At 45.1% G+C, this 25,644-nt stretch overlaps 1 protein-coding gene across 1 annotated transcript in view; it reads right to left on the reverse strand.

The window, feature by feature from the left end:
* Positions 1–18,147: 18,147 nt before the first annotated feature.
* Positions 18,148–25,644, reverse strand: part of IGF2BP1 (insulin like growth factor 2 mRNA binding protein 1) — a 48,354-nt gene continuing 40,857 nt past the window's right edge. Inside the window, exons 10-15 of the mRNA XM_007941946.2 lie at positions 24,329–24,451; positions 23,790–23,909; positions 21,434–21,508; positions 20,547–20,678; positions 20,211–20,324; positions 18,148–18,240 (exon numbers count right to left, since the gene is read on the reverse strand). Of these exons, the coding sequence (XP_007940137.1) occupies positions 18,148–18,240; positions 20,211–20,324; positions 20,547–20,678; positions 21,434–21,508; positions 23,790–23,909; positions 24,329–24,451 (657 nt within the window). The remainder of the gene's footprint in view (positions 18,241–20,210; positions 20,325–20,546; positions 20,679–21,433; positions 21,509–23,789; positions 23,910–24,328; positions 24,452–25,644) is intronic.

Raw genomic sequence — 25,644 nt, forward strand, 5'->3', positions numbered from 1 at the left:
CATAGCGACCCCTCCTTGGGTTTCTGAGGTAGTATCACTACAGAGGTAGATTGCCCCATCTGCCTTCTGAGGAGTGGCATCCGGAAACCCAAGGAGGGGTCGCTATGAGTTGGGTCCGACTCGACAGCACATAACAACAACAACAACAATCAGAAATATAGAGTTTTTTACTTTGTAAAAGGCAACCATTTTTCCTTAACTGCCAGAGAAACTCAGAGTTGTGAACTTACCCTCATGATTTTGAGACACTGTATTTGACAAACAAGTCCTGAGTTTTGCTGGGGTTTCTCAGTCACTCCTGCTGGCTGGCAACCAAGGACCCTAAGAATGAGAGCTTTGGCTCACCAACCAAAAGACATCATTACATAGTGAAAATTTTGGACATCAGAGGAATTTTCTAACACTTTCTGAACATTCACAATTCAAACATGTAACGCATTTTTATAGGTTACATATTTTACAACAATGAATTAGCCAGAGCCTCACTATCAAAGTTACTTTAACTTTTTGTTTGTTTGTTTTTCTCCTTTCTTCACCCTAAGGGTTTTTTTGGGGGGGTCCAAACTTTATTAGGTACTTTCTTATAGAAACACAGACCAAGGAGGGTTCTATTTCTTTCTTTTTTTTTTTTTTTTTCATACTAGCCAAAATTTGAAATATTTCAATATCTAAGATCAATATTTTTGAAATACTACATTCTGGGGTGGAAGGTATGTGGTGTGTCAAAAATCTATCTAACTTCAAATCTTTATAGACCTTGATTTACAACTTTTATCTGAAGAATTAATCTACAGAATTAATTGCAAGAGTAAACATACTAACACATGCACATACAAATACACACATTGTATCATAGATAGACCAAAGAGTTTTAACACAAGCATTTAAGAAACTTCACAGTAGCTTGAAGTTCAGGAAAGGGGGGATGTAGAGGGAGCCACTTGCACCAGCAAGCACAGCTTTGCACTTACTTTTGGTTTTGTGGCCATTCACTCAGCCTCAAACATAGTTTTAACAAGTTAAGGTACTAATCAATCATCTGTTGTTGATCCTCCCTCTACTGTTTGGCCGCTGAACATTTATCAACAGGTAGCATATGCTATCAGATCCCGTTAGTCTTATCCTCTAACCCAGCAGCATATCCCCTGAACAGGTAAGATGGTTGGAGGACTCTATTCCTTCTCTGTTGTCCTCCACTTAGGTGAGGGCTGCACTATCGCTCACTGGAGAGTGTATATTATTATCTCCATGTGGTGAGCTGAAATGAAAAATGGGCTTGTAAAGGGCTGTATCTCTCAGTAATGACTGACACTGCTCAGTGACAAGATCACAGCTCTTATTTCCCTACACAGCAGTTAGGATGCAGATGAACAGGGTAAGATTCATTGTGGTCAATGGCCCACAGATCCCCATGCTAGGGTGAGGTGACACAGGAAATCTCTTCTGCATACAAAAGGCTCCAAGTTCATATTGTAGGCAAAAGACCAGGAGGCAAGGGGCTCTAGGAATTTTATACCTCAGAGTACATGGAAACAGGCAAAGGCATAAGGGGAAGGGGTCTTTGTTCAGCTGCGTCTGGCTCGACTGTCCTGTTGCCAAGCCTTGTTCAAATTCAAACAACATGGCAGTGCCACGGCTGCATGACTGGAACATCTCTTACCCTACTAACTACAGAATTACTAAAGTACAACTAAGTAATCACAGGTAGTCAAAGACACAGAGAAAGTTACTGTGGATTCAGAAGAGGGAGGAAGTTTTCTCTGACAGAGGCAATGGGGACTGGGAGAGACAGAGAGAGAGAGAGAGAGAGAGACAGAGAGACCAATTCCTAGCTTCCCTATCAGAGAATGCTCTGAGCCCAAGACCTCAACTTAGGCAGCCTAAATGGGAATCATCAAGATAGATCACCCTCCCAGCACCCCAAAACCTGGCCTACTCAGCCTCAAGTGTTCTTAGAAGGGCATTGTAATTTTGTGACCCCAAAGTTGGGTCCCAAATTTGTCAAGTTCACACACACAGGGTAGCACAAGACCAAGGCCAAGGCCTGACTGATTTAACCAATAAAGGTACAAGCCATTCTTTTTTTTTTTTTTTTTTTTTGGGCAACTTTATTTATTTATTTTTATTTTAAATTTTATTTTGATTTGGGTGAAGATTTACAGAGTAAATTCACTTTTCATACAGCAGTTCACATAATATACTTTGTCTCATGTCATTGACCAAAATTTACAATGCAACAGCTCCCCTTCCACTTCCTCCCCATAGTTACCTCTTCCCAGTGTCCATCCCTCCATACTCTTCTGCACCCTGAGCTGTCTCCCTGTGCATAAGCAGCCCTCCTTCTCCCATGATTGTTCTCTCCAGGGTGTGTGTCTACTTGAGGTAAATGTTTAATTCACATGCCTGTACTTTGTTTGGCTGGAAACCACAGGTGTGGCTTCAATTCCAGACCTGAAGGGCAGCTAGGGGCCATAGTCTCAGTGGTTCCACCAGGCTCTATTGGACCAGCAAACCTAGTCCCCACCTTTACAAGCCATTCTTAGATTTGGGAAGTTTACTACTTGTATAACCTGTTGCCGTTGAGTGGATTCCTACCCATGGTGACCCTCTGTGTTACAGAGACTGCTCCATAGGTGTTTCTTGGCAGTAATCTTTACAGAAGCACATTGCCAGGCCTTTGCTCCGTTGCAATGCTGGGTACATGTGTGTTTAGATTACCAGTCAAGCACAAACTGTTGGCACCACCCAGGGACTTTACTTGCATATGTTACTTATATAGACAGCCAAAAGAAGAATAAGCCAAAAGGTGCCAGTTCTCTGTGATCCTGTTCCCCTGCACCAGAAAGGAGGACACTGAAACAAAAGAGGCCCAGTGGCTGCACCATGAGTTGTGGGGCACCTATTGTGAGGAGCCAATTCTAGACTGCAGCTAAGCGATTTTACAGTCTGCAGCTCTGTTCTGAGGGGAACTGGGGGTAAATCCTCATGGCTCATCAGAACATAGGAGGGGATGAGAAATTCTCCCACAGGAGAGAAAGGGACAAAAGTGACAGATGGCCTCCTAGCAGCATCTTAAAGACCTCCCTCTCTGGAAGAGTCACAAGGCATTCTGCCAAGACTCAGTGAATCTGAGGTTCAAGCCTTTGCCTGTGTATATACATGCCACCATGGTGGACCTGTGCCCTACAGAGATACAGAAATGAACAAAAGAAAGATCCCTACTTGCATGGAGCTTAGAGTCTAGTGAGAGATGGTAGAAAGTAAGTTAGAATCCAGACCGATGGTTACTTTTGGGGAAGAGGGATGCGCTGTGATTGGGATACAGCATGAGGGGTGTTTCTGGGTTGCTGGTAATGTCCTTTCTTGTCCTGGATACTGGTTACATGAGTGCATTTGCTTTGTAATAATTCATTGACTATTTCAGTTATGATATGTGTGCTTTTCTGTATGTGTGTTTGTAAAGTTTGTGAGTCTCAAGACCATCCTCACCTCTGGCACCAACTGCAAGTTCAGGGGTCCAAGACCACCCTCAAGTTCAGTAATTGCAAAAACGGCACGGAGGCCATATGTTCTGACCTCCTCTAATCCCACAAGAGGAAGACAGAGTCATCATCAATAGCCCAAGGCCTATTCCTGAGAGGCCAGACATCCTGCCTCCCTCCAGACCTTTCTCCAACCGTTCCTCCCAAAGCACCCACCACCTCTCTCCTGGATTCAATAATTCGCTGCAGTGGCTACACAGAACTCACAGATTATGAGGTTTATTAGGGAAGCACCAGGCTACAATTTGAGTTCAGGAAAAAATGCTCAGTCTCCCTCCCAGCCCACCGTCTCTCAGCCAAGTCTCTCACAGTCTCTCCCCCAGCAGTGAATGTCCCCCGGTGTCTTACTCAGCAATGCATGTATCTTGCGTCTCTTTCCCAGCAACACGTGTCTCTTTCAGCAGCACGTCTTCCTCAACCAGCAGTCAAAGAGAGAGTTCTGCCTCTAGGAGGCCTCCTTTTGACCTGTGCAGAGTGGCCAAACCAACCAATCATAACAACAGAATTCTAAGCACCTGAGAGTGAGCCTTATAACATTGTATTGTGCCACGCCCAACAGAAATACCCCAGGTGGATAACATTTACAATCAGGAGCTCCTCAGCTGCTCATTCCACCACTGAGTTTACAATGACTTATGGGTAGCAAAGCCATACTAAGTAATTTACCCATAGTCTTGGGTGTCTCACCAGGCAGGAGCTGCAGTTTTAAATAATGTGGTCAGGGAAGGCTTCACAGGGAGTGGAATTTCAAGACTTTGAGGATGATCATTTCACCCTGCCTACCCTTCCAGGTTTCAGCTCAGGCCTCTTGCTACCATCTCCCTTGCTTTTTCACTCCAAACATCTAATCTTTTTTAAAAATTACTTTTAAAAAAATTGTATTTATACATTGCCATCATAAGCATGCTCACACATCCATGATCGCCTCCCCCAATGCTATCATATTATAATTATGGATCATTATGAATATAATTTCTCATTAGCTCTGGTGGCGTAGTGCCTAAGGCATTTGACTGCCAACCAGAAGGCTGGCGGTTCAAACCCAATCCTTGGAAGGAAGGTTGGGCAATCTACTTCCATAGAGATACCGCCTCAGAAATCCAAGGAGGGGTCGCTATGAGTCGGGTCCGACTCGATGGCACATAACAACAACAACAACAAAATACACTAGAATGTGTTTAAAAACAGGCCAGTTGCCATCAAATCCATTCTGACTCAGGGAGACCCCATGTGTGTCAGAATAGAACTGTGTTCCACAGGGCTTTTAACGTCTGTGACTTGAGAAGATTGCCAGGTCTTTCTTCCAAAGTGCCTCTGGGTGGGTTTGAACTGACAACCTTTCCGTTAGTAGCCTAGTGTTTAACCGTTTGTACCGCTGAGGGATTCCTACAATGTTTCTAGGTGTGGAGTTTTCCTTTTCTCTCAGTTTTGGCAAGCTGTCTTGTCTAATTGCTAAGCTAGTGCCTGCAACCTGGGGTCTGGATGCTAGTATGTCTCCATCTCTTCTCTTTGCTTCTGTGTTTCTTTTCTACTTTATATTACTCTGTTCTTCCCTTTTCCACTTTGGTGGATTTCATCACTGTGGTCCTCTGATTCCCTAATTCAATCTTTGGCTCTATTCCTTCTGCTAGTTAGTCCATTGTTCTATCTATTAAGTTCTTTTCTCAACTATTCTTCAAACCTCATATTTTTCTTTGGTTTTATATATATATATTGAAGTTTCATGTTGTGAATAGCTTATCTTTTTGTGTTTATTAATGTTTTAATTATTAGTTGTGTGTTCTATATTTATCTTCCCAGTGGAATTTGTAATTCAGTATGATTTTTTTAAAAAATAGTTGTACTCATTACATCTGTTATTTTACCCTATGAGCTCATTTTCCCCCTTGGTATTGGGCTACTGTGTTAGGCAACATATGTGGGGGAAGGCCAGACCCTAGTCCATGTGGGTGAATGAGCCGTAGGGTGGAGAGCCACGGGCAGTAGGTACCCGTCAATTCTCCCCACTCCACAGAAAAACTCCTTAGCAAAAGCCTCCTTCCTGGAGAGGTAGGCAGGGCAAGATGACCATCCTCAGGCCTTTGCTGAAATATCACCCTCTGAAAGGCCTTCTGTGACCACCCTATTTAAACTACAACTCCTCCCCACCTCTGCAGACTTCACCAGCTTGGAAGGGAACAAGTGGGCTATCCATATAACAACTCTTAATCAAATAAGAAAGAATAGCCATCTTTACAATATTTTTTCATTCTACATTGCTTGTTTTTATTATTCAAATATTTTTTTTTTTACCTTGGATTGAGGATTTCTATTTTTTCTTCAATAAGTCATATAAATTTCTCCCTACAACTACTCCTGCGTTATTTAATAATTTTTGTTAGTACAATTTTTGTTAGTCAGTTATTGTGAATGGTGAAGTTTTACTTACAACTTTTTTGTTTTTCCTTAGGATATTTATATTTAAATCTCCTCCCACTAAACTGATTGTAGTGGTTCAGTTTGTGTGTCAACTTGGCTGGACCTGGTTGAGTGGCTGGGCAGCTGGATGTAGTATTCCCCACGATGAGATTGGTGATCAACTCCATGGTGAATCTACTATGAGCAGCTGAGTAGCTGCCCTAGGGATGTGGTCTGCTTCCTGTATATAAGGAGAAGCCTTGAGGAATGGTCTCCAGCTTATGGCATGCTTGAACCCTGCATGTAGCCATGTCCTTGTTCAGCAGCCTGCCATGCTCTGCTTACCTTGGGACTTTCAATGGACGTGAATTAATGGCCTGCCATGTGATTTGGTAACATCAGGACTGTGCCTTTTTACTTGTCAACCTTGGGCTTGTCAGTCTCAGCAGCCAGTAGCTGTCTGAGTGAAGAAAAGCCTCTAGCTCCAGTGGGCCGGGAGCAGGAGGCAGAGCTGAGGCCCAAGGTTGAGAGGCTTTAACCCAGCCCCTAGAGCCTGGCACTTTGAACTCGGACTTAATGCCTTGAAACTTTAAGAGAATAAACTTCTGTTTCTTCAAGCCATCCCATTTGTGGTATATTCTTGTCAGAGCGCCACTAGGTAACCAGAACACTGATCACTTAATTACAACTGTTCACTGATTGACTGTTTTTGGATTTCCTGAAAATGCAGCCATATTAATTGCCTGACGTCCTGGCCATGTACGTATCCTGAACAGAGAGTCCTGGATAAAACACAGCACGACTTCCAGAACAGATGCCATCATTTCCAGATCAGGTTCAAGCTGGCTCTCCATTTCAAGAGCCACATCAAATGCTACTCCCACCTCCAGTTGAAGGATTGGAAATTGCATAGATGTTGAGCCCCAGGGAATACCTTGGACCATGCAAACAACATGAAATGGATCTATCTGGAGTGGTAATGTGTGCAATGGCAAAATATTGCTCAGGGATGGGAAAATGGGCCATCTGGTGGAAGGGACAATGGGAAAGAAACCACTCACCTGGGCATCTTGGAATGGTCCAGTTATGAGTGAGAAAATGAAAAGTAAATCCTTCATGAAATGGTAATTTGGGCTAGAGCCAAGGCAATGGAAAAGCAGTCAATGGGTGGACTCGGTTGTAACTGGAATGTGACCATCAGAAGCTGGGGCACAGAAAAAAGCACTCACCAATGGGGCAGGGGAAGTGGAAAGGTCCCACGGCCAGCCACAGGAAGATTCTTGACCAGGGGAGATCTTCAGTAACAGATTCAAGGGTAGACAGGTGAGGGGCCAGCATTGTAAACTGGGAAAGCTGGATCAGCATCTAGCCTAAGCCATACGAATGGAGCATTTAGGGAGAAGACAGGGATGGAGAGCCAGAGAGCAAATGCATGGCATTTACCTGCCCCCAACCCTAGAACACTTCTGTCAGATGACAGAAGCTAGGTCTTGGGACCATCTTCTCCTTCCCCACTGACCAGAATCTTTGTCCTCATCATGGTGATGATTGATCAGGGTTAGTAATGGTATTGATCTTGCTCACCAAGGATTGCCTCGTCACCTCCAACTGAAGCATAAACACCTGTGGTGTCGGCTATATCTCAACTTCGTCCAACTGGATAAAAAGTTGGGGGGTAGAGAGGGACTCTGGCTGAAATGGGAGTCTTCACATGAACAGTGAAGTTTTCTTTTGCAGAGAAAATTTTGGTTAACTGAATTGTTAAAGGTACAGGTTTTAGGACAAAATGGTCTGTGCACCTTTGGAAGTATAACTTCTCTGATCATCAGTTTCATGGTGCATCAATGTGAAAAACAGAGTATTTGTTTCAGGATTGTTGCGAGGATTAAAGAAGTAATCCACCATGTAAAGCCTTTAATATGTATTAAGCTTTCAATAAATATTGGCCGTTATCAGAAACAAGGCAGCTACTGGCTTCCATTCCCACTGTTAGTCATCTAATTATTCCTGCAACAAAGCAGGGAACAAATAAATGTTGACCTCCTAACAAAGCTTCCGACTCATAGAGACCCCATAAGACAGAGTAGAACTGTCCCCATAGGGTCATCAATATGAGTTGGAATCAACTTGATTACAATGGGTTTGTGGTTTTTGGTTGTTTTTTTTTTTTTTTCTTCCTTTTTAGTATACAAAGCTCCACTAAGACTTGAAAGTCATGTCCCAACATCAATTCAATTATTTGGGAAGGCAGAATTAACAGCTAACATCAAATGTAGCACAGTGGCTTTAAGTGACCTGATTCACTTTTAAACATTTTCAAGTAAGCTTGGATTAAGAAAGAAAAAGGAAAGAAGTAGGAGAGAATGGGAAAGAGGAAAGACGAGAGAGTAAGATAGATACAAGCGTAACCATATTGTAATTTAGCAAATATTCCTCGCTCTTCCCCATGGAAGGAGCTCTGGTGGCATAGTGGATAAGGCATTTTGGCTGCTAACCAGAAGGTCAGTGGTCTAAGCCCACCAGCTGCTCTGTGGGAGGCAGCTGAGGCAATCTACTCCTGTACAGTAGCCTTGGAAACCCAAGGTGGTTGCATGTGTTGGAATTGACTACATGATAGCAGGTTTGTTTTTTTGGATTCCCCGTGGGAAGGACCTCTGGTGGTGTAATGGTTTAAGGCATTTAACCAAAAGGTCAGTGGTTCAAATCTACCAGCCACTCTGTGGAAGAAAGATGAGCCAGTCTGCTTCCATAGTTACAACCTTGGAAATGTGATGGGGGTCACTATGAGTTGGAATCAACTCAATGGCAGTGAATTTGTTTGTATTCTTTGTGGAAGTGAAAGTTTCACTGACAGGGCCATCTTGTAACCCTATAGTTATATATATATATATATATATATATATATATATATGTATATATATATATATATATAGTAACCACATAGTCTCATACTTAGTCCCTTGGGCCAGTAGTTGCTTCCAGCCTGACTTGCCCCACTGATGTTGCCAAATCTCCAATCAAAAACCAAACCTACTGCCATCGATTCCAACTCATAGTCAGACTTCCCCTTGGGTTGCCAAGGCTGCAAATCTTTACAGAAGTAGATTGCCTCATCTTCCTCTCATGGAGCACCTGGTGGGTTTGAACCACTGACCTTCTGGTAAGCAGCTGAATGTCTCAGCTACTATGCCACCAGAGCTCCTTTCCATTGATACCACGTAGCATCACAGCACTATGCAACCCTTCCCTGACAGACATATGGTGGCTGAGCATGAGCACTGGCTGGAAATTGAACTTGGGTTTTCCACAGAGAAAGCAAGAGTTCTGTCACTGAACCAGTATTGCCCTCACTGGATGTTTCAGGAGTGAGAACAAATGGAGAAATGACTTCAAGTCCTCAAGTGTAGGCTATTTGGAAGAAAGGTACCACTAAGAGACCAAAACAAGTCAGAGGTGTGGCGGTGTGGGATGCTCCCTGCAGGGTCCTCCCCTTCCTGCCTTCCTTTAAATGCCAAAAGCAGTGTGGCCTCCTCTTCCCTCCCCCCCAGTTTTTTTTCTTCCCTTGGTTGTTGTTATATGCCATCGAGGCGGTCCCAACTCATAGTGACCCCTCCTTGCGTTTCTGAGGCAGTATCACTACAGAAGTAGATTACCCAATCTTCCTACCGAGCAGTGGCTGGTGGGTTTGAACCGCCAGCCTTCTGGTTAGCAGTCAAGTGCTTTAGGCACTATGCTACCCGAGCTCCCTTTTCCCTTGGTAGTTTTATCTTAATCATTTAAAGGCATACTGTTGTCTCAAGGGGGCTCTTGATATCCCAGTGAGGAAATGAGAAAAGGAGAGGACACTAAAGCAGTATCATGAGAGACTAGGAAAGTAAGATACAGAAGGTGCAAAAAGATGTATCTGACTTCTTAATTTCAGCCCAAAGCTTGACGAGTACCCACAGGATGCCTCTGACGCTGGCATTGCTCCATGGGGCAAAACAGATCATTGTACTTGGTCCTCAGCCAACCAGCTGCCATGGAGTCGCTCGGACTCATGGCAAACCCGTGTGTCAGAGTGAAACTGTCCTCCATAGCGTTTCCAATGGCTGCTTTTTCAGAGGCAGATTGCCAGGTCTTTCTTGTGAGAGGCCTCTGAGTGGACTCCAACCTTTCAGTTAGCAGCTGAGCCTCCTGTTTGTACCATCCAGGTGTGCTTAGGTCCTGGCTTTCCTCCTTCTTAAATTCTCAAGTTACAACTTTTGTCCCCAACGTACAGGGGCTCTGGAGCATGCCTGGGTGTGACCTTGTCTCTTCCTTGTTGAGGAAAAAGTTTGGGTAATTGAAAAGCCTGCCTCCAGCATCAATTCTCAATCCTACCATAAAGATTTATGGCCTTGGAACCATATGGGGCAACTGTACTTTCCTATCAGCTCTCTATGAGTCAGAATCAACTCAATGGCACCGAGTAGGTTTATCATTGTAATTCATAACACAATTTAAATTCCCTGAGATACAATCACAGTGTACAATAGTAGTAGACTGGCTTTCTCCATATGATGAAATACACTGCAGCCATTATAAAGGGTGTGGTAGAAACAAATTTATTGACATGGGGAGATATGAGAATACATATGGTGTATCTTTCTTGTGCACAAACTTGAAAAGCATATGTATACTAAGTGTAAGTATAAGGAGCTCTGGTGGCATAGTACCTAAGGCATTTGACTGCTAACCACAACGTTGGAGGTTCAAACATACCAGCCACTTTGTAGAAAGAAGACTGAGCACCTTGGATACCCAAAGGGGGTATAGCTGTGGGTCAGAAGCAACTCTATGGCAGCAAGTTGGTTTTTGCTTGGTATACTAAGTGTTGGATGAGGTTATGTCTTAGTTGTATTATAGGTGACATTTCTATTTTTTATTGTTCTTTTCTTCAGTGAAAATACATGAAAAAGGATGTGGCAGAAAATTTTAAATAAAATTTTATTTAATAATAATACAATGGTAGAGTTTCAAGTGCTGCACCCTGCCACACACACTCTGGCCTCCAAAAGGGGAATGAATAAGAGGCAGTGGGGTCAAAAAAGATGGAGACAAAATTCCCTTTCAAGGAACCAGAAATAAATGTAAACTATTTAGTTCTTAGGGCAGGTGTCATGAAGAGGGACACCTTCATCACCTCCACAGCAGGTGCTGCTCTCAACAGTGATTTTCTGACATTTTCCTTAATGTTGGAGACCTTATTCCTTATTCCAAACACCTAACCCCTTATTCCCAATATGCAAATCAAATTCAGAGCACAGCATCATTTAAAAACTACCGCTGTGTTGCTGTCCTGTAACTGTGATAAACATGTCTACTTTGCACTTCGGTGACTCGGGTCCACAGGGACCAGGGCTCTCTTGCGCCGAAGTTGCCCCCTGAAGATGCGTGATCGCAGCTCCCAGACCCAGAAAACCCTCTCGGAGACACAGACACACTCAGCTTTCAATAAAAGTTTCCTTTTATTCTGAAATTGAAACAGTGGAATCAAATGGTTTGTGACTGAAATAACCTTCACGGAAAAGAAAACTGGAGTGCTCGTCCATCAAAAGAACAAGCTCCAAAGTCAGCCAGCTGCCCCACCTTCCCGGGACAAAGTAAAGAACAGACAAAAGGGTGGGAGGAAGGGTACAATCAAATCCGGTGGGTGGTGGCTGGCAGATTTCCAGGAAAGAACAATTTTCAATGTTGCCGCAATTACAGAATACAGGAGCACTTCTTTTTAAAAACAACCACAAGCAGGAGTACCCCCTCCAGCCCTCACCCTGACTGGCATTCATAAAAATCTGTGCTCTCTACTCCAAGTAAGTGGCCTCTCAGGACTGGATACCAATTCGCTTTGCCTCACGGTTGGGTACTCTTTCAGTTTTCTCTGGTTCCTAGAACCAGGATCAAGAGTCTGGAGAAAGGACCACAGTGGCGGTAGAGGGCAGTATGCACTGTGTGAACTTGTCACCTGCTGAAATTCATTTTGAACACCTTGACATAGCAATGAGTTACATCAAATTGGCACAGAAAGGTTACAAGTGGCACACCCCCCCAACCCCTGTGGACACAGGAGGAAATGGTGAGTAAAGACTTAAGCAGCCCAACCCACACAAAGTCTTTGTTCTTTGTGAAGGGGACCGAGATCACCTGGGAGGAGGGAAGAAGCACAGGTAGGACTCACTGGCAGATATGGGGTGGGGTGGGGGGTGAGGCAGGCCAGGGGGCAACTGTGAGAGCTGTACCTGTCAGAATAGCACATTATCTTAAACAAGTGAAGAAAATCGCCAAAGAGTGAAACTTACTGATGGGGGAAAAAGAGGAAAGTCTGGGGAAATTAAAACAATCCAGTGGTCACTGGAAAATGTCTTCCTTTTTTTTTTTTTTTTTTTTAAACTTTTTTTATTTTTAATTTTTTTTGTTGTTGTTTTGTTTTTTTATTTTTTGGAAAGTTATTTTTAAGGTAATATTTTTTTTTTCCTTTGGAAAAAGAAATCTTTTTCCCCCCCTAACCTAAGCAAGTGGAGTTGCCACTACCTAATTTCTCTCTATTGTTTGCTAAGAGGTAGATAAAACAAAAGTGAAATGGGACTTCTATGAGGAGGTCCTTTAGAGGGTGGGGAGGGGCTGGAGCGGCCCAGTTGAGCTCCCCGACTACAAAGACAGCCTGAGCAGGTCCAGAGGACCAGGCCCTTGGACTCTCAGGGCAGAGGATTCTGCTCCACCTCCTCTCATATCACAGCCCACTGCCCCTTGAAGACTGAGGGGGTGGGGGATAGTAGAGGTGGAGCATTTTAAAGAAACCCTGTTCGAGAGGTCTTAGCTCTGGCTTCCCCAGGCTTCCTGGCTTTGGGGCTGAGTGGTGGGTTCCAGGCCAAGCCCCAGCTCTTACTCCAACCAGCCCCCTCTGGTAGAAGTGAGGGGGCAATCCCTTTCTTCACCATCTGGTCCAACAAAGCGACAGCAGGTGAGAGAAAGACAAGCCGGAGGGAAAGAGGTGAAAATGGCACCCCCGGGGCAAGAAAGGCAGAAAGGGGAGACCTGACAGCCAGCCCTCCCAAGCCCTCCAATATGAGCAGGGGATCCTGGCAGGCTTGCCTGTTCCCCAAGAACAAACCTTTTGTGGCACAAGCCTCAACTCACTTCTCCTGGCTGGGATTCATTCTACGGGATTCATACCCTTATGCCGAGTCCCTGCCCTTGGTTCTGATTTTATTGTAAGGATTGAGGTAGTTAATCCATTTATACTCGTAGCATCCATCACCTGTGGTTACTCAAACACATGCTCCCAAGGAGCTTCCTGCTATTTCATGTAAGAAAAAAAAAAAATTCTTTTCTTTCGTCTTGTCAGTCCGGATTCAACCATACTAGGGTGCCAGTAATGGCACCATCAGACTGTGCCCCAAGTTGGTGCACGGGGTCGGAGACGGGCTCTCGGCCTCACCCTCTCAACCATGTCCAGTCATGAGGCCTCCTCCCTGCCCTGTAACCCATACAGACGCCTGATATTTCCAAAAGAAAGAAACGGAAGTTTTTAGCTGGTATTACTTCTAAGCCTGAACTCAAGAGAAATGTTCTGCATCTAAATCATCGAGATACTTGGAAGGGAAATGGCTTTTATGTCCCCTGGCATTAATGAGGATTTTTCGTCAATCTTCCTGCAAGTACTGTGTCAGGATGGGCTGTTTTCCTTCTCCTAGTTTTCAACAAATAGGCAAACCAGTTGTGTGGTTTGCATGTCAAAGCCACCAGGATCTCCCCCACCTCTGGATGGGAGGTGGGAAGCAGGGTCGATTAGAGGTGCCAGCTTCTCTCATGAAGCAGGAAGTCTCAAGTGGTTCCTCAGAGGCTCTGTGAGGTAGTTATATTATACAGCACTGCTGTTTCCCCATTTGGCAGAGGGGTGTGTCTGGGGTGGGAGGGGGGGAAGGCACCCTCAAGAGCTAACTGATGCCCCTCCTCACTGCCAGTCTGCCAGGCCTGAAGGGAAGCCCGCGGTGCTATCTCTACAGTGGGGGCAGGGGATTAAGGGCAATCCCACAAGGAGAAGCTGGACTCTGTGGAGCCCCAACTTCCTCCTTCCCCAAAGTGCAACCAGGACCCCTTTCTCAGCTCCCTACCCCTTGGCAAGTACCACTCCCAAGTCCCCCAGGAGCCTCAGAAGGGAAGGGACTTGTCTTTAGCCCATTCTGCTTCCAGGAGCCCTCCCCTCTCAGATAGCCCCAGGACATGTTGAAAGATGGCTATTGCTTTGCTATCAGAAATGGCATCTCTCAGCCTCTGTCTGTCTGTCTTTGGCACAGAGGAAAACGGACACACAGAACCAACTGGAGTGATCTACCAGTGTTCTCTGGGTTTTACATGGGATCTTTCCTGCCAATTGTGAGGCATAAATAAGGGAGTAGCTCCCAGCTGCCCTCAGAAGTGGAGAGCTCAGCGAAAAGGAAAAATGATTGGTAAGGACTGAGAGGAGGGGAGGAAAGAGCAGAGGGTGATAAAAACTCCCTGTCCCTAAAAAATGGCTATCTCCTACCCAGGCCCCTCAAGAGGAGCTGAGTCCACAACCCAAACTGAAAAAGGCAACCAGACCCTCGTGGGGATTAAAGCCATTGGGGTGTAACTGGCAGATGCAGCTTCAAAGCAAGTTAGTGAATCAAACCATTTTGGTTTTTTATGTGTTTCAAAGAATTAAAAAAAAAAAAAATCCTAAAGAGATGGTCCTTTCTTTAAAAATATATATGTAGCACATATATATATACACATCTCTTAAGAGTACAGAAGTGGTTTTTTGTTTTGTTTCAAAGTCACTTTTCTCAAATCATTATCATCCAAATCTCCCAAGTGCTTTTCACTACAGCTTGTGATCTCACCGAGGAAATGGAGGTGCTGTGCAGGAGGGCAAGGAGCTGCCCCAAGACCTGTGGGTCCAAGAAGGACCCACCAAAACAAGTCCTTTATCCCGCTAAACCTTAATCACCAGACCACGTCCTTTCGCTTCCTGGTAGTGGAACTTCCTCGATTTTCCTGCTGGGCAAAGAAAAACAATGAGTGGAGCTTTGCCTAATCCAATTAAATTGTACAGTTCCATGTCACGATTCCTTAAAGCTGGTCTTTTCTGGGAGTTGGATCAGCCAAAGGAAAAGGACCTGAGCTTAAGGTGTGAAGGGAGCAGGATCCCAAGGAAACTGAACACTGCAACAATCACGTTTCAGGTACTGTGGGAATTTCTCTCTTTCTTGTTTTTTCTTCTGATGATCATTTGAACCAGATATCAAAGCATGCTTGCTGCTGGAACTTCACTTTAAATCACTAAACGGCCGATGTCTGAATGTTATCTGCTTTATTTTGGGATAAAGCATAGAGAGCCAGAGATGGAAAGTAAGTGGGAGACCCTTTGCGTGGTCAGGATAGATGGGAAGCTTAGTTACACCGGCCTGGTATTATCCCTGAATGCTTTCCTGCTATTTCCTCCTCTCTGTGGGGTAGACTGTTCTGGGGGCTACAGAGGAATGGCACGGGGAGAAAGCAATCAGACCACAACCAAGGCAGGAACCGGTCCCCGGCCACGATGTAACAAACAGCCTGTCCCTCCTTGCCAGCCACCACCCTAAATCAAGAATTCCCTACATTTGATCCCCTTTAGGATCAATCAGATCAATCTAGAGAAAGCTAGGGAGACAGAGGGGGGCAGCTGTCTATCTGTTTGCCCCTTGGTCTATGATATAAACCAAGAAGAATAACAAGATGGGACTGAAGTGAAAACAAACAAAACTGAGAAGCATTCCAATGACAAACCAGATGGATCTCTCTGAGGGTGAGAGGGCAGCCTTGACTTTCTTCCATGAATGGAATCTTGGCTCCCATACTTTTGGACAGAGAAATATAGATTTTTCTTAAGGGTATATTTTTAGTTATTATTTCTCTCCTCGATAAAACGGAGGCAATTATTTTTAAATATCTCAACAGCACCACTAGTAGGAAAGACTGGCTGGGATGTCCTTTAACCAAAGCAGGAGAAAGGGAAGATCAAGAACCCATTTGTTGTTGGACAGTTGTTTTGCCCTTGGGGGGATCCCTCAGTTCTGCTAGACCTTTTAACCCTATCAGGTAGGATTTTCCAGCAGGGGCCAGCAGTTTGGGGCTCTGGAAGTCAGAGATCTGCCCCTCTGGGCTCTCTCAAAGCCTGGGCCTTCCCCCTCAACCCCAGCCTTTGCCAAGGCACCAGTCCCTGCCACCTTTCCCACAGAGCCTGTTCTCCATAGAGAGTTCCTAAAGGGTTACTGGCTCATGTTGTAAGAAATTATGAAACATAACTTTCTCATTTTTTTCTTTTCATTAAAAAAATAAAATATTCAAGACTATCAGCTTTTCTTTTGCTTTGTTTTTCTCTTTTATATAAAATATCAGCAAGCCGCAAAGAAAAAAAAAAAAAAAAAACAGATCAAAAAATTTAAAAAGGGGGGAAGGGGAGGGGATAAAAAGGAAAATAATTGCTGAGGTAACTTCATACCTTGAGGTAGTTTACTTCACGCACAGCACTGCCTGACTCCGCCCACATGTCATGGTTTTCTTGTTGTTACTGTTGTTGTTGCAATGTCAAGAGGAAGCAAACTCCATGCATGGGCTTTTCCACATGCAAAGAGGTCTTCCGCTCTTCCCAGCACACTTGATAGCATTTTCCAGGGTAGCTAAAATGCATCACTTGGCTAATATCCATTGAAAATCAGTATATTAAGAGGGGAGGCCTAACCTCATTTAATAGATGGCTGTTGTCCTCCACAGGGCTAAACTTCAAATGGGATCTTATTAAGCCTAGTAAATTAATAAATTAAGTTCATTTACCCCTTTTGTGCATAATGTTGCTGGTATTTTGAATTTTGTTTTTTAGGCACACCTTTTCATCATGCCAACCATGATTTATGGAGGCAGAAGCCATCAATTAAATATGTCTCTGGGATAAAAGCAGAGAAGCAAACACTCTCCAATTTACTGAGTATTCAAAAATATTTGCCAGCTGATGGACTTTAGCTTTATCGGGAGCTCAGGGTTGGGTTCCAAAGTCCCGCCACCACCAAGGGAACAGTGCCGTGGCGGGGGGTGGGGGTGGGGAGTGCCCTACAACCCCTGCCTCTGGGAACCAGCCCTAATGGGAGCACATGGGCTGGGGTGAGGGCACCGTGGCAGCCTTTGGGGCCACTCAAGTCCTCCATGGAACTGAGACTTTATCAAGGGGAATTAGCATCCCCTTCCCAGTGCTCACATCCAATCATTAAAATAGACTTTAAAAAAATATAAAATCCGCCTGAGAATGATGGGAATCAGGGACAGTCAGGAATCAGGGACAGTCATCAGCCCCTACCCCACTGCATATTTGCTACCACCCATGTGAACCTGGACACAATGTGGGACCCATATATGGTTAGAGGAAAATGAGTGGGGCAGGGGTCTTGGGACGGAGGGCACTCACCAGAGTGGGGGAGAATTTAATTGTGCCAATTTTTCAGGATGGTGATCCAGAAAAGATCAGCCACAAGGGCACTCCTTTTAAACGTGGATTACTATGTATTTTAATCATTTTTCTCTTCATTTCTCTCCCATTCTTTATTCCTTGCTATTCTTTGGCTGGACAGGAAAAGATGGGGACTGAACTATAGCCACTGGCAGGTCTTCTCCCTTTGAGTCAATATTCTAAGCAAAGCAATGCATCAGTTCCCATTATTCCCAACAGCAGTAAAACTACAGCAATCATGTGACTATGAGAAGGGTACATCCAAGCATGAGAATGGAAGTATTTTAATCAAACAAACCACATAGAGGGAGAAGAGTGGAAGGATTTTAGGGGCAAGAAGCAAACCATCCTTTGTATCTTTTAAAAGACTGAAGGGAATTTTATTTCATTTCCCACTGGGGCCTGACCTATCCTCTCAGTGGAGTCTGGGGAACTCAAACAATCCACGTTTAAAAAGCACCCTGAGATAAAATTTCAATGGTGACACCCCAAAAGGTGGGCAGTTTGGGTCAATGGGTTGGGTATTAAGCCAAGATCAGGGTTCCTCACTGAACATCTTTCTCAAGCCAAGTGGGCAAACCTGATCCACAGCCAGGTTTCCACATCCCTGATTCCCACTCATTCTCAGGCCGGCGCACTCGCAACTTCCACTCGTTGTCCTGGAGTTGACAAATGGGAAATGGCTGGTCACTTCCTCCGTGCCTGGGCCTGGTTACTCTGTCCCTTCTGGTGCTGCTGCTTAACTTGAGCCAGGATGTCTCGAATCTTCCGCTGAGCCATCTATGGAATAAATAAGTGAAAGGGAGGAAGTGAGGACCTCCAAAGGCAAGTAGGCATCCTTACATGGGGAGAGAGGCATCCAGGATCCAGACACGGGCAGCTCATGGGACTTGGCAGAGAGACAGGGAGGAGAAACGAAGGTTAGGAAGACCCTGAGCAGCCACTGGATAATACAGCAAATACTGCAGGCAGCATCAGAGAGGGGAAACAGCAGCATAAATCTATTCATCAGAACCTAAACCTTGACAAAGTTTAAAAACTAAAAAGTTGGCATGCATATGTTCCAAAAAGAACACAAATCCAGTGCCACTGAGTTGATTCACACTCACAGTGACACCATAAAACAGAGTAGAACTATCCCATGGGATTTCCAAGGCCGTAAATCTTTACAGTAGCAGACTGCCTCATCTTTCTCATGCAGAGTGGCTTGTGGATTCGAACCACCAACTTTTTGGTTAGTAGCTGTATGTCTTCATCACTGTGCCACTAGAGCTCCTTATACACATTTGTTGTTGTTGTTATGTGCCGTTGAATCGGACCCGACTCATAGTGACCCCTCCTTGGGTTTCCGAGGCAGTATCACTACAGAAGTAGATTGCCCCATCTTTCTTCCGAGGAGTGGCTGGTGGGTTTGAACTGCCAGCCTTCTGGTTAGCAGTCAAGTGCCTTAGACACTATGCTACCAGAGCTCCTTTATCCACATTACTGAACCTAAAATGGAATTCCTGGAGTTTCCAGGCTTTCTGTTGTCAGAGTCATAAATCAGGAGACATCATCACAAATCTATTAGCCATGTTCATGTCTAAGGAAAGGGCATAGGATGCTTGGATAGAAAGGTTATCAGAATGGCTCTTTTCCACAAATGGAGTGCTTTGTTTCCTGACTTCAGACTAAGATAGGCAAAGGATATGGAATCAGCAGTTACATTCATTTCTCCTCCACCAACCCCATGCTTGATGCTTTACACAGGGACTGTACTTTAAAAAATGCAAGCCAGGGTATTGCTATTACTACTATTGTGATCTTTGGACAATGAATAAGGAGACTGAAGAAGAGTGGATGCCTTTGAATTGCAGTGTTGGTGAAGAATATTGAGAACACCATGGACTGCCAGAAGAATGAGCAAATCTGTCCTGGAAAAAATGTAGAGGGAACGCTCCTTGGAAGACAGAATGGCCAGACTTCATCTCACCTACTTTGGTCATGTGGCCAGAAGGGCCCATTCCCTGGAGAAGGATATCATGCTTAGTAAAGTAGAGGGTCAGTGAAACAAGGGAAGTCCCTCAACGAGCTGGATTGACACTGTGGCTGTAACGACGGGCTCAAGCATAGCAAGCATGTTGTTGTTGTTGTTTGTTTGCCGTCCAGTCAAACCCGACTCATAATGACCCCTCCTTGGGTTTCCTTGCCCAACCTTCCTTCCGAGGAGTGGCTGGTGGGTTTGAACCGCCAGCCTTCTGGTTAGCAGTCAAATAAATGCCTTAGGCACTACACCACCAGAGCTCCTATAGCAAGCATAGCAAGGATGATTTGCTCTGTTGTACGTAAGGTTGCTGTAAGTTGGAGTTGACGTGACAGCACCTAACAACAACATTACTCCATGAACAAGATGTTTAATACCGGAAGAGCTCAATTTCCTTTCTCATCTAATAAGATAAAAGGAGTTAGAGGACTAATGTTAGACAACAGGAAAGACTTCTAATATAACGCATAACATATAATACAGTTATTATACGTAATATGAATGCAAACTGTCAAATCACTTTCCCTAAAAAGTCTTAAGAAGGAATAAAACATCTCCACACCACAATCCTACCCTTGAAAGAGGGGCATGACCTAGCCCAGAGACAGGTAGATGAAGTTGAGGCTGAGGGACCTGTCAAGGTCATGCAGGTCAATCTCTAGACTCTCTGCTTCTCTGCTCCCTAGGGTCCTGTGGCCCTCCCAAGATGAGGGATCACCATACATACCTGACTGGCATAGAAATGCCCAATGATCTTGACGATGACCTGGTCATTCTCATCAGGGGTCTGGTCTCTTGGCACCACCACCTCAGCTGCTGTCAAATTCTGCAACTCGTTCACCTGATAGGGGATAGAGAAGAACTGAGGACACCGTCAAGAAAGCACGGGTGAGGCCGGAAGGAGGAATGACTCAGTGGATAGAAACTGGAGGAGTCAGGATCTTGGGGAGTTAAAGCAAGTAAAGGGGGAAATCAAGAATCCTGAGGCTGAGCATGGCAGGAAACAGGAGGCCGGGGAGAGCTGCTGGGTTTGGGGACTGAGGCTCCGAGACTCATGGCTCACCGTTTTGCCACCTTTGCCAATGACCCGGCCAGCTGCTGATGCTGGCACTCGGATGTGGGTCTCCAATTTTACTTCCTCCTTGGGACCAAAGAAGTTCTCCTCCTTGAGTTTGCCATAGATTCTTCCCTGAGCCTGAGAAGATAAAGTGATGGCTAATCAGTCGGTCATCTATATGACGAAAGGGGAGGATGATTAACATGAAGTACAGCCCCCAAACTCCTCCCTCTCCTCTTCTGGCCCCTAGGCCCACCCTACTATAGGTGGATTAACCACCTAAGCCAGGCAATAGGTAAGAGTCGGCAGGATAGAGAGTATATTTTAAGTTATGAGTAACTGATCATTTGCCAGAGGACAATTAAGAGTAAGTCCTATGGGGTCAAGAAAGCTTGCATTATTTGAACATGGTAATGACAAGAAATCAAGGTGCTGAATGGGAAATAATAAAGCCTCTCAGAGGGCAGGCCTGACACCCCACAACAGCACAGAGAGCTGACCTGTTTCCCTATCCTCACCGAGATCAGATTAAACTAACTATCAGTTCTTTGGCTGTCTGACCAGGAGGAACTAAGGAAGCAGTAAGGACATAAGATAGAGAAGGGAATTTGAAATGAAAGGCCTTCCTTAGTAACCAAGAAAAAGTAAAGGTAGAAGCCCTCAGACTTCTTTTTTCCCATGTTCCTGTTGAACTTCAGGAAGTTAAGAGGGAAGTGGAAGTCAACAGAAAATAAGTTTGATGCCAATTTGATAGTAGCCTTGTGGCTACAGCCCTGGATCCTGCAAGGCTTAATGGTGTGACATGGATTTGAAAGTTAATGGGAAGTTGTTCCAGTCTTTTTCAGACACTCCCACCCTGAAGTAGCCAGCTTGGAAAACATAAAGATCAGAACCTTGAATTGAGCCTCTGGGGGTCCAGTGATAATGACCATTCGAACTTTGGAGTCAGGAGTCTCAGGAGGAGCAATCTACAAAGCAAACAGCTGGTCAAAGAGGTACCTTCTGTAGGGAAAACCACCCCCATCTCCACCTCCCCCAGTTCTCCTACTACCACCCTCCCCATTTTTGAGGCCCAGAGGAGGGCGGAACCATAGACCTTGAATCTGAACGTCATTTCCCCTTGTTATAGACTGAACTGTGTCCCCCTAAAATACATGTTGTATATCCTAGCCACTATGCCTGCGGTTATAACCCTATATGATAATGGGTTGTCTATGTTATGTTAACAAGTCAAGATTAGCGTAGGGTGGATCTTGAGTCAGTCTCTTTTGAGATATAAGAGAGATTAAACAAGCAAGCAGAGGAACAAAGAAGGGGGAAGTTTGGTGCCAAGCCACATGGAGGTCACCAAGGACCCTGGAAACAAGCTGAAGAGATAAGAACCTTCCTTCAGAGCTGGCAGACAGAGAAAGACTTCCCCTAGAGCCAGTCCCCTGATTTTGGACTTTGAGCCTCCTAACCTACGAGAAAATAAATTTCTGTTTGCTAAAGCCACCCACTTGTGGTATTTCTGTTATAGCAGCACTAGAGAACGAAGACACCCCTGCACACCCAAAGTGCTATAAGGGTACAGGGGGTCAGTGAGGAAGGACTCTCCATTCCCTGCCCTTCTCAGTCTTGAATGGGGAGAGGGTTTCAGTGGAGTTCTGAAGAGAGGCAAAAGCACAAATAAGATGGCTGGTGGTGAGAGAAGCAGTGATTGGACCTTCACAGGTATAAAATCAGTGCTTCTGCCCAAAGTGTTTGAAAGTAGTAGATAAGCTGCCAACACTCAGAGGGGGGTCTCTGTAGGAGATCCTAGATAGAACAGGAGACCAATGTGGAACAAAACTCAACACCCCTTGATAGAGCCTGGTGGAACCCCTGAGACTATATGGCCCCTAGCTGCCCTTCAGATCTGGAATTGAACCCACTCCTGTGGCTTCCAGCTAAACAAAAGACAGGCATATCAGCAGAACATTTACATTAGGTAGATATACTCCTTGAGAAATCAATCATGGGAGAATAGTAGGGCTGTGTATGCACAGGGAGACAGCTCAGGGGGACAGGAGTACATGGAGGGAAGGACACAGGGAAGAGGTAAGTATGCCTTCCCTATATGGGAGGAAGTGGGAGGGGAGCTGCTGCATTGTGGGCAATTATAGTCAATGTCATAAAACAAAATGCATGTGATCTGCTGTATGGAAAGTGAACTTGTTCTGTTAACTTTCACCCAGATCACAATAAAAATTAAAAAAAAAAATTGTAGTGGATAAGGCATCTGGCTGCTAATCAAAAGGTCAGTGGTTCAAATCCATCAGCTGCTCCATGGAAGAAGATAGGGAAATCTACTTCTATAAAGATTTACAGCCTCAGAAATCCACTGGGGGTGGTTATGAGTCAGAATCAACTCATTATCAGTGAGGTTGTTTTTTTTTTGTTTTTTTTTTCTTTTAAAAACAAAAAAAGAAAAGAAAAGAAATGGAGAAAGGTTTCACAGTACCTCTGTCTCACTAAGCCAGATTCCCCCTTCTTTCTCCCCTGGAGAAAGGTTTCACAGTACCTCTGTCTCACTAAGCCAGATTCCCCCTTCTTTCTCCCCTGGAGAAAGGTTTCACAGTACCTCTGTCTCACTAAGCCAGATTCCCCCTTCTTTCTCCCCTGGACCTTGGCCAGGGAAAATGAAGACAATTAACACTTAGCAACCCCTACGCTCTGGTGGCGTAGTGCCTAAGGCACTTGACTGCTAACCAGAAGGCTGGCAGTGCAAACTCACCAGGCACTCATCAGAACAGAGGTTGGGCAATCTACTTCCATAGTGATACCGCCTCAGAAACCCACAGAGGGGTCGCTATGAGTCGGGTCTGACTCGACGGCACATAGCAACAACAACACGCTCCAGGCACTGACCGAGCCAGGTGCTTTAGCTGCATTATTTCAGTTTTATGACCACCACTGTAGTGCCAGAAGAATAAGGCTCAGGTCACAGAGCTTATGGGGAGGTGCGTGAGAGGGTAGGGCTGGGACTCAGAACGTACGCTCTCTAAGTCATATCACTGCCTCCTTCCTAGCCTGAAAACCCAAGCCCCAGAGCACTGAAGGCACTCCACCAAGGAGCAAGCAAGGTTAAGAGCAAAGGGGACTACAGCTCCACGGTGGGAAAGGTCCCTTACATGAGACACAAAGTCCTCCTGGAATTCGCAAAAGAAAGGGAGGCTCACAGGACAGCACTGTCCCACCCCAGGAACTGGGCCCCACTGATCAGATCACCTTGATGGAGGCGCTGGCGAACCGCGAGAGCTGTTTGATGTGCTGCCCCTTCTTCCCAATGATGGCGCCCACTGCCTGGGCAGGAATGAACACCTGCACCATCTCCTGCTCTGGAGCCTGCTGCCAAGACAGGGTGTGTTACCAAGGGGCCCTGCAGACAGTCTGAGAATCCTCACTCCCTTGCCTTGCACCCTCAAAGAGGAAGGGGTACAGGAACCCACCTGCCTACCTGGACTAGAAAGGACATAGCAAGCTCTCTAGCTTGATCTGTGCACAAGAGGGCTAAAGGGAAGAAGCCAGGTAAGGGCAAGGGGAAATGAAGACTAAGAGTGCCACCAGTACCCGGGTCAGCATCCTCGGCTGCCCTACCCCATTCCCTCCACGAGGTTGGCATTCTGAAGAGGCAGAGCCCATGGCTGGAAGCAACACAGGGGAGGGGTGTTGCCCTCAGGCCTCCCCAGCTCTATCTCTATAAACTTCCCATAAGGCAGACCACAGATGGGCTTAGGGATCTCCTCTAAGACTTTCCTTCTACCTACCATAAAGGAGCTATAGGGGGCGGCGCCAGTGACGCTGCTGGGAGGTGGTGGGACCGCGCTGGATGAGGCTGGGAAAAGGCCGACGGCAGCCAGGTTCAGGCCAGGAATCAGATGAGACTGCAGCTGAGGAAAAAGGTGACAAGGAGGAGGTCAGCTCACCTGGTAGGACCTGCCTGTCCCTTGTTGGCATGCGGCCTCCACTAAACTAAGGAGGCAGGTACTCTCAGGGCAAGTGAGCCATAAACAGAACTGTGTACTTTTGCACAAAAAAAATCTACCTAACCTTGTGGTTTTCACACACACTTACATATACACTTAGGGTATGGAGTTGTGAGTGATGAGATATTCTCAATGGACAAAGAACAAACAACTCCAACCAGAACAGCCAAGCAGTTTTACACTCTTAGAAATCCTTCCTCTCTGGGTATTCATATTCACTCTGCTTTGATAGAGACAGATGACAGACTCAAGCCCTGAATCATAATGTCCCTGTGATATGAAGGAGAGGAACAGATAGATCTTCATTTGACTTCCAGGACTCCTTTTGGTCATATACCTCCTTTGAAAACTGTAGACCCATTAAAGTACAGAAAAACACAAACTTCACACATAATTACAGAATAATCATGGACCTCAGAAACCCAAGGTTGGATCTTTACCCCCACACAAGGAATCTGTGAAGCCCAGATGAAGAAATCCTGTTCATCAAATAAAATTTAAAACCCTGTTTCTAATTAATTGAGGTCCATAAGTACAGTCAAGAACTCTGGTGGTACAGTGCCTTAGGTATTTGACTGCTAAACAAATTGTTGGTGTTTCAAACCCACCAGCCACTCTGCGGAAGGAAGACTAGGCAACCTACTTCCATAAAGATTTATTGCCTCGGAAACCCAAAGGGGGTCGCTATGATTCGGAATTGATTTGATGGCAGTGACTTTTGTTTTTTAAGTACAGTCAATTCTCCTTATTCACAGTAGTAGTGTTCTATAGAGTCGCAGAAAACACTGGATCAGCAAATAATGAACCACTACTCCTACAGGAAATACAGTTTGGTTCCTGCAAGCCTCTGGTCACACCATTTTGGTCAATCGATCAACTCTATTACCTTGTCTTCTGTGTATTTCTGTTTGAAAAAAAACTTTATTTAACATATATTGTTGATTCGTTAACAATGAACCCATGGCCAAAAGCACTGTAATTCACACCGGAACAAACACAGTCTAACCCTTATATTTTCTCCATAAGGCACATCACATTGCAGCCTTCCTGGACTTAGAAACACTAGACAGCACTTCAATATTATGCTTGGGGCCATT

The sequence above is a fragment of the Orycteropus afer genome, unplaced genomic scaffold, assembly GCF_000298275.1.
Source record: "Orycteropus afer afer isolate SDZICR_OR568_19922 unplaced genomic scaffold, OryAfe1.0 scaffold00085, whole genome shotgun sequence".
NCBI lineage: Eukaryota > Metazoa > Chordata > Mammalia > Tubulidentata > Orycteropodidae > Orycteropus > Orycteropus afer.